This window comes from Chiloscyllium plagiosum, unplaced genomic scaffold, assembly GCF_037043375.1.
Source record: "Chiloscyllium plagiosum isolate Xiang-an unplaced genomic scaffold, Cpla_swu_hap1 HiC_scaffold_16, whole genome shotgun sequence".
NCBI classification, from domain to species: domain Eukaryota; kingdom Metazoa; phylum Chordata; class Chondrichthyes; order Orectolobiformes; family Hemiscylliidae; genus Chiloscyllium; species Chiloscyllium plagiosum.
Genome location: NW_028270154.1, coordinates 90,463,719 through 90,473,328, shown reverse-complemented (window position 1 = coordinate 90,473,328; position 9,610 = coordinate 90,463,719). Strand labels below are relative to the sequence as shown.

At 44.0% G+C, this 9,610-nt stretch overlaps 1 protein-coding gene across 4 annotated transcripts in view; it reads right to left on the bottom strand.

The window, feature by feature from the left end:
- The window catches only part of n4bp3 (NEDD4 binding protein 3), an 87,931-nt gene that overhangs the window by 707 nt on the left and 77,614 nt on the right, over positions 1–9,610 (bottom strand). For all 4 annotated transcript variants that reach the window (XM_087995515.1, XM_087995516.1, XM_087995514.1 and 1 more), the window contains one exon: positions 1–5,535. This exon is cut by the window's left edge and continues 707 nt beyond it. In XM_087995515.1, coding sequence (XP_087851641.1) covers positions 4,900–5,535 — 636 coding nt within the window. In that variant the 3' untranslated portion in view covers positions 1–4,899. The remainder of the gene's footprint in view (positions 5,536–9,610) is intronic.

Genomic DNA, 9,610 nt, shown 5'->3' with positions numbered 1-9,610 from the left:
TAACAACTGCATTCATTGAGGTCTCAGTTCACACACCATTTACCCAAACCTCATTCCCTGAGGAAAAGATCAGAAACTAGAGCATAGTTTACACAAACAGAATTTGCTGGAGACGTGCAGCAGATCTGACTGCATCTGTGGAGAGAAATCAGAGTTAACTTTTTGGGTCAAGTGACCTTTCCTCAGAACTGTTCTGGTTAACTCTGATTTCTCTCCACAGATGCAGTCAGATCTGCTGAGCTTTTCCAATGATTTCTGCTTTTGTTTCTGATTTACAGCATCTGCAGTTGTTTTAGTTTTTATTTAGAGACTAGTACAGTTGCAAATCAAGGCATACAGGGATTCCAGGAAAGTAAGGCAATCCTGCACTCAAGAGGACAACACCTGCACCAGCAAATCCACTCAGACATATTTAAAAGACTTGACTTCAAAGACTGACTGTGCTCCCAAACCCATGCTTTGGCCTTTTCCAGGAGTGATCAAAGTGGAACATCAATGTAACTTTAGCAGGAACATTTCCTTCCTGAGTTCAGACGATGTTGAGTTAAAGACCAATCCAGTGTAGGCTGATGGCTTTTGATGAACAGCCACATTAGCAAAGCTCCTGTTGCTGATGGGATTTTAAATTAAGCCTCGATTTTCTCATTCGGGACAATGTCAGAGATTGTACAGTGTTATTAGGTCAGTCTGTTGTCATACTCTTCCCCATATCAGATCAGGACCTCACAAACCCCCATCAAAGGGGTGCTTCCAAGAATAAGGACTTGAACAATTGGAACAAAGTAATTCTGTTCTTGGACCAAGTAGGGACGGGGAGCTTACATAGCCCTACCAGGAGTCTGCTACAGCTGGAGAACAAATGTAAAATTACAGCCTTTCAGCTAATTGGTGAGAGAGCAAGATGGGGAGATGATTGAAATAATAATATAATCTCGAATGCCTGCAAACTTAACTCAGCATCAAGAATACCTTGCATAAAGGAATTGCATATGTACTTAGAAAGCAAATTTCGGTAAGGATGTGAGGCTAATTAGATAGCTCTTTCAAAGAGATCTCAGCAGCATGATTGGCCAACTGGCCTCCTGCTGCGTGCATTTTATGTACTTCCAACCTCATTGCGGGAGCAGCCCTTCATAAAGAAATGCAATGTATAGACGGGGTCATTCCACATTAACAACAATTACAGAAAAGCAAACTGAGAGAACACTCAGGTCAGATCAGCATTCGGGAAATTCAAAACCCATTCTCACGTCAAGCACATCAACTTCACACAGGTTCCAAAACAAGTCAAACGTGAGAAGCTCTCAGGCCAAGTAACCATATCCTTGAGGTCCGTCATTAAGGAAAACAAAATAACTAAGTTTCGCAAAATCTAAAATTGCACTAACCACCTAAACCACTGCATTCAGAGTTGAACATGGAGTCAGAGAGCAGCCTCAGTCAGTCCTCGTTTTAAACCTTTTTAATTGTTACATTTTATGAGTAAATTCATGTGCAAGACTTGCCAGAGCGAGATGAAAGAAACACCATCTCTCCTCTCCCTCCCCGGTCTAACTACTAAACAGGGGTGGGTTGGCATCACTGTGAATTCTTTAGATTGTTTTTAGATTACTTACAGTGTGGAAACAGGCCCTTCAGCCCAACAAGTCCACACCGACCCTCCGAAAAGCAACCCACCCAGACCCATTCCCCTACGTTTACCCCTTCACCTAACACTACGGGCAATTTAGCGTAGCCAATTCACCTAACCTGCACATTTTTGGATTGTGGGAAGAAACTGGAGCACCCGGAGGAAACCCACGCAGACACGGGGAGAATGTGCAAACTCCATATAGACAGTTACCTGAGCCAGGAATTGAACTTGGGTCTCTGGTGCTGTGAGGCAGCAGTGCTAACCACTGTGCCACCGAGCTGCCCAGACCAGACCACATGTGATGTTCCACGTTAGAAAATAACCATATTTTGAGGTGAGTTTAATGAAATTTTGTTTTAGCAAGGTGGCAGGAGGCATGAGTGAACATAACCAGGTCAGCCTACTTCTTGCCGTGATTCTATATAATTCCATCAAACAACTGATGCAGCTTTTCCAAATGGAGAGGAAAGGGCACCATCAGGAGGTATTCCTGGGGTTGGAACTGAACCAGGAATACAAACCAAGAATGAAACTGACAAAGGAACACCCAAGCTCCGACAGTAAATTTACAATTTTCCGAATGAAACTTGCACCCAAAGCAAGTCCAGTGCTTGTATTTGTGCTAATGGGTCAGTGGGCTGAAGAGTGGCAGATGGAGTTTAATTTTGATAAATGCAAGGTATTACAATTTGGAAAAACAAAGAAGATTTATACAACTATAAGGAGGGGTTTGGGTAGTGTTGTAGAACAGAGGCCTTGGAGCCCAGGTATATAATTCTTTGAGGTTTGCATCACAAACAGACAGTGCTTAAGAAGGCATTGAGCACATTTGCCTTCATTGCTGAGACCTTTTGAGTACAGGAGTTGGGATGTGATGTTGAGGTTGTACAGGACATTGATGAGGCTTCATCTGGAGCATTGTGCCCAGTTCTGGTCGCCCTGTTATAGGAAGGATATTATTAAGCTGGAGAGGGTTCAGGAGAGATTGAGTTGGAGAGTTTGAGTTATAAGAAGAGGCTGAATATGCTGGGACTTTTTTCCCTGGAGTGTAGGAGGTTGAGAGGTGACCTTATAGAGGTTTATAAAATCATGAGGGTCATGGATAAGGTGAATGGCACGTGTTTTTTCCCTAGGTTTGGGCATTTCAGGATTAGGAGCACATTAAGGTGAGAGGAGAAAAATCTAAAACAAAATTAGGCTTTTTTTAACACAGAGAGTGGTTTATGTGTGAACCATAGAATTCTATAGTATGGAAACAGGCCACTTGGACCAACAATTCCACACCGACCCACCGCAGAGTAACCCACCCTGACCCAATCCCCCACTCTATTACCCCTAGCCTACACATCCCTGAACACTATGGACAATTTAGCACGGCCAATTCACCTGACCTGCACATCTTTGGACTGTGGGAGGAAACCGGAGCACCCGGAGGAAATCCACACAGATACGGGGAGAATGTGCAAACTCCACACAGACAGTCATCGAGGCTGAAATCGAACCCAGGTCCCTGGTGCCGTGAGGCAGCGATGCTAACCATGAGCCAGCCCATTGTGGAATGACTTTCCAGTGGAAGTGTAGATAAAGGTACAGTTACAATGTTTAAAAGACATTTGCATAGGTACATGAACAGGAAAGACATGGAGGGACATGGGCCAGGAGCAGGCAGATGGGACTAGTTTAGTTTGGGAAAATGTTCAGCATTGACTGGTTGGACCACAGGGTCTGCCTCTGTGCTCTATGATTCTAATGAAAATAAGCACGGATGGGATGCAATATAATGCTTCCCCTAATTCAGATGGACATTTGATTTTAGCCTAAATGACTGACGTGCCCCTTTAACAATATCAGAATGAATCGCTGTATTCTTACTGACAAACACAGCACCAAACATCACATTTTGGACAGTTCAATTTGCGACTATGGATCTGAACAGAGTATTGAGACTCATTGCAATTAGGACCAGCAGAGCCAAAGGGAGTTGACCCTAAACGATAGTCCTGGAACCCTGATCCCAGCATCAAAAACAGAATGCAAACGGCCTGAAATGACCCAAGCACTTGCACTCTAGCAGTATGAAGGCACAAACTGTTCATGAAGAAGGTGGGGGGGGGGAGGGTTCAGAACTGTTAAGAAATAAGTTACCTCAGTGTAAGAAGTTAGTTTGGAAAGTCCAGACCAGAAGTGTTTGGTTAAAACCTTAAAGCTGAGAAACTCTTAATATCAGTGGACTGAAGGAGAAGGTTATTAGATTCTGGAGACTGATAACTGAAGGTTAGGTAAATCCAAGTCCTTTGGAGGAGGTAGACAAGGGCTTCTCTCTGGTGAGTGTATGATGAAGGAATGCTATTACAACTAACTTGATTACAACTTACTGCGTCTTGAAATGTTTAAACTTGTGTTATATGGAAATAGTTTGGTTTATTCTATAGTTTTCTTCATCCCTCATTTGCATAAAACCCTTGCTGTACTTTTGAAGCGAACTGTGCAGCATTGCCTGCTTGTGTTTCAGTGAAAGACCACCTCAGTTTTTAAAAAATACTACACAAAATACAACCCATCAAGCCAGATTTCAATCTGGGATCTGAACTGTCCAATAACATCATCAGCTGGACTCATAACACAAGATTTTGAAAATTTTTCATTGGCCTACAGAGATATTTAAACAATTATAATTTTTTGAAAAAACTAAAATCAGTGTCACTACATAACAACTAGGTTAATTTCACTGCAGCTTTTAATCTGCAGAGAAGGGAATTTAAACTAATTTCTGACTCAAATGACTGGTTTAAGAAATTGCACTAACTTATCACTTTGCGATGATGGTAACATACAATTTTTTTGAATGTATAAAAATAATGGCCTTTGATCATTTCACATCCTGAAGCATTCTGGGTTTGAACACAAAATTGGCTTTTGTGAGCCATGTTTGTAACTAATGAAGTTATCTGCAGCATTCTCTGTAGCTGAGAGATATCCAGTCACCCTGGCCGAATAGGTGACTTTTCAAAAAACAGATGGAACCAAGAGTTCCAATTTCTTCGGCTCTTGTTCCACAGCTCTACTCCCCTACCCCTCCCACTTCCGAAAACAGACACTTCCCAAGAATACAATCCCCTCGTTGTGCATGCACCAAGTTAGCATAATTGCACCAAAAGCTACAACTATCCCCTCGTTGAGGAATCCCACATGAGTCAGATTTTCTCTTAAATGAACTTTCAGATATATGGATGTTGACTGATAACAGTTTCATTGCTTGGAAGCTGTCAGATTTCAGAGGATTCGATTCTCTCTATCCACGGAAGGTTGTGTTTGCCCTCAGTGTCTGTTAGTTCCATTTTGGCAGCTATCTCCTGAACCTCCTGCTCCAGGACTTGGTTTCTTTGGTACATCTCTAAGTAGCTGGACTGCAGGCGTTTCTGATACTGTATGACCTTCTCCTTCTCATCCTGCCAGGTCCTCCGCTCCAGTTCAAAGCTGGCAGCCTGGGCTTCACACTGCCTGCGCTCCAACAGCAGCTCCGCCTTCAGCCTCTCAACCTGGAGGGCCAGGGCTTGAGCACTATCCTCCTGAAGGCCTTTGGCCTTCAGATCGTCCGTCTGCCCACTCAGGAAGGCCTTCAGCTCTTCAGATGTTCCGTTCCTCCTCAGGGAGGCTTCCTGGAGCAGCATGGCTTCCTCCTGTTGCTGTAGGGCATTAGTGTTCTCAGCCAACTGGACGGACTGTGCTTGCAGAGAGTCCTTTAACAGTAACAACTGCTCATCTTTGGTACAAAGCTCCAGCCGGACCTCACGCAGCAGCGTCTTGAGGCTGAATAATTCACTCAATTTCTCCGCCACCTCCGCTTGAGAGTCTTGGAGTTGCTGTTTCAACATGGCAATCTCGCCAGCCTTTTGACAAACCTGCAATGAGACAACTAGCAAGTTCATGGTTTGTTCTGGCCACTTAGAACAGAAAGCTATTCATTTAAAGCTCAGAGCACTGGAAGCTGGGTCATACAAAATGCATGTTTTCATTGAAGTCTGTCTTAATTGCTTAGTATCTTTTCGTTAAACCAGCCACAAGGGAGATGTGGAATTCATCCTTCAAATTATAGTATAACAAACGAAGGAGAAACCTCAATAGTGGATCTCCAGTGAAGAGAGAGAGAAATAAACATCTGAGTATGATCCACATCAACTCTTCCACTCAGGAAACCCTGACTACACATCTCCGCTATTCTGAGTTAGTGCGTTTACCTTTGATGGTTGTGTAAGTGTGATGTTTTACAAATAGAGGTAAAAGTGGCCCCTGTGAATATCCGAGGGGAATAAAGACCAGTTATTATGGCTAACACAGACAATGAAATTACACAGGAAGCAAAAGAACGAGACATCTGTTTTCCTGGTTATTTCTGAGATTGGGTCGTCAAGAGTCTCAGGAAATAAGAATTGACTGAGCAAAGCTCACAGGAGCTGGTACTTGCAGGTGCAGTGCTAATCTCAGAGAGAGCAGAAATATCACAGGTTTCATCCCAGGACAGTTCTAAAGGTTAAAACAACCCTGTGTGAGAAAGAGTCAACTAAAATACGATGTGAGCATCTGGGAAAGTGTATACACCAGGCAGCAATGCTGGGATCTCCTTTGCATCATCCCTGACAAACTGGATAATTATTTGATTTGGGTAGATGGGGGCCATGAAGACATCCGTAAGCGTTGGGATGTGGTGAAGGTCAGTGCTTCTCTTCAACTTTTGGCCCACTTCACTTGAGGTCACAGAGGGTGACTCGCTGTTACCATGGCACAGAAACAGTTCCCTTAGCCCCACTGATTTTCGCTCAGCTGTGAATATACACTTGCTGTTGTTTGACAGGATTGTACCAAAGATGAAAACCCTCGGATTATGGGTCGAGAATTTTTGTTAGACTAAATTTTTCAAAATGTTAAGTCTTCCTTATTTGCAGCAGGCACTGTGTTCAGGGTAGGGGATGCGAGTGGGAGGTGAAATTGAGGAAGGGGTAAGAGAGGGCCAAGAGGGGAAAAACAAACCTGACCATTGATGGCTCCTAACCTTACTGATCAGTGGTACACAGACTGGGAGAAAGTGAGGACTGCAGATGCTGGAGAACAGAGCTGAAAAATGTGTTGCTGGAAAAGCGCAGCAGGTCAGGCAGCATCTAAGAACAGGAGAATCGACATTTCGGGCATAAGCCCTTCTTCAGGATTCCTGCTCTTTGGATTCTCCTGCTCCTTGGATGTTGCCTGACCTGCTGCGCTTTTCCAGCAACACATTTTTCAGTGGTATACAGACAGACATTAACCAAAGAAAAATCATTCAAAGATGACTGAAGCAGTGCAGGTGGCCAGTCAGTCCATTCAAATATGTGCTAGCCCTTTCAAAGAGCAATTAGATTAGATGCAGAGCATTCTGAAAGGGGAGGGTGAACAGCCAGTTGTCTCGATGCATGTAGGCACCAACGATAGAAATAAGAAACAAGATGAGGTCCTGAAAGCAGAATTCACGGAGCTAGGAGAGAAGTTAAAGAGGAGGACCTCAAAGATAGTGATCTCGGGATTACTACCAGTGCCATGTGCTAGCCAGCGTAGGATGAACACATGACTTGAGGGATGGTGTAGGAGGGAAAGGTTCAGATTTGTTGGACATTGGGACCAGTCCTGGGGAAGGTGGGACTATTACAAATTGGACGGTCTACATCTGAATCAGACTGGAACTAATGTCCTTGGGTGAGTTTTTGCTACTGCTGTTGGGGAGGTTTTAAACTAATGTGATAGGGGGCTGGATAGGAAGAGAAGTAGACAGCGAGGTGGAAACTGGAGACTGTAAGAATCATGAAGTTAGCATTAATAAGGGGAAGAGTAGGCAGAGAGCAGATGAACACAAAAGAACTGGTGGCCTGAAGTGCATATACTTTAATGCAAGGAGTATAGTGGGTAAGGCAGATGAATTTAGGGCTTGGATTGGTGCTTAGGAATATGATGTTATTGCAAACACAGACTTGGTTGAAGGAAGGGCATGATTGGCAACTAAATGTTCCAGGATATAGACACTTCAGACAGGGCAGGGAGGGATGTAAATGGGGGTGGAGTTGCTTTGCTGGTCAGGGACGATATCACGGCTGTGCTAAAGGAGGACACTATGGAGGGCTTGAGCAGTGAGACATTATGGGTGGAGCTGAGAAATAAGAAGGGCGCAGTTACATTGTTGGGGCTGTATTACAGGCCTCCCAACAGTGAGTGTGAGGTAGAAGAACAAATAGATAAACAGATTATGGAAAGATGTAGAGGCAACAGGGTAGTGGTGATGGGAGATTTTAATTTTCCCAACATTGACTGAGGTACACTTAGTGTCAGAGGTCTGGATGGGGCAGAATTTATAAGAAGCATCCAAGAGAGTTTTCTAGAGCAGTATGTCAATAGTCCGACCAGGGAAGGGGCCATATTGGACCTGGTGTTGGGGAACGAGCCAGGCCAGGTGGTAGAAGTTGCGGTGGGGGATTTCTTTGGAAATAGTGGCCACAATTCTGTAAGTTTTAGAATATTTGTAAATAAAGATGACAGTGCTCCTGAGGGAAGAATACTAAACTGGGCCAAGGCCAATTATATCCAAATTCAGCAGGAGCTGGGAAATGTGGATTGGGGGAAGCTATTTGAAGGGAAGTCCACATTTGATACGTGGGAGGCTTTCAAAGATAGTGCAGGATAGGCATGTGCCATTGAAAGCAAAGGATAGGAAGGGCAAGATTCGTAAATCGTGAATGACAGGAGAAATTGTATGACTAGCCAAAGAAAAAGGGAAGCGTACATAAGGTGCAGGCAGCTAAGAACAGATCAGGGTCCCTTGGAGGAATATCGGGGGAGTAAGACCAATCTTAAACGAGGAATCAAGCGGGCTAAAAGGGGTCATGAAATAACTTTAGCGAGCAGAATTAAGGAGAATCCTAAAGCATTTTATACTTATAGAAGAAGCAAGAGGGTAAGTAGAGAAATGGTTGGTCCACTAAAGGATAAGGAAGGAAGGCTGTGTGTTGAACTTGAGAAAATGGGTGAGATTCTCAATGATTACTTTGCATCAGTGTTCACTGAGGAGAGGGATGTGATAAATGCTGAGATTAGAGATAGAAGTTTGTTTACACTGGATCACGTTGACATGAAGAGGGAGGATGTGTTGGGTAGGCTAAACGTGGACAAATCTCCAGGACCGGATGGGATCTATCCCAGGTTGCTGAGGGAGGCAGTGAGCCTGATGTCAGTGATGGGAAAGTTGCTGGAGAAGGTACTGAGAGATAGGATATATTTATATTTAGAAAAGAACGGGCTTATCAGTGATAGGCAACATGGTTTGTGTGGGGGAGATTGTGCCTTACCAACTTAATAGAGTTCTTTGAGGAAGTGACCAAGTTGATAGATGAAGGAAGGGCTGTGGATGTCATATACATGGACTTTAGTAAGGTGTTTGATAAGGTTCCCCATGGTAAACTAATGGAGAAAGTGAAGTCACATGGTGTGCAGGGTGTTCTAGCTGGGTGGATAAAGAACTGGTTGAGCAACAGGAGACAGAGAGTAGTAGTTGAAGGGAGTTTCTCGAAATGGAGAAAGGTGACCAGTGGTGTTCCACAGGGGTCAGTGTTGGGGCCACTGTTGTTTGTGATATACATAAATGATCTGGAAGAGGGCACTGTTGGTCTGATCAGTAAGTTTGCAGATGACACAAAGATTGGTGGAGTAGCAGAAAGCATAAGGGACTGTCAGAGAGTATAGGAGGATATAGATAGACTGGAAAGTTGGGTGGAGAAGTGGCAGATGGAGTTCAATCCAGGCAAATGTGAGGTGATGCATTTTGGGGAAGGTCTAATTCTCCCACTGTACTGTAAATGGAAGAGCCTTGGGAAAAGTTGACGAGCAGAGAGATCTGGGAGTGCAGGTCCATTGTACCCTGAAGGTTGCTGCACAGGTGGATAGAGTGGTCAAGAAGGCATA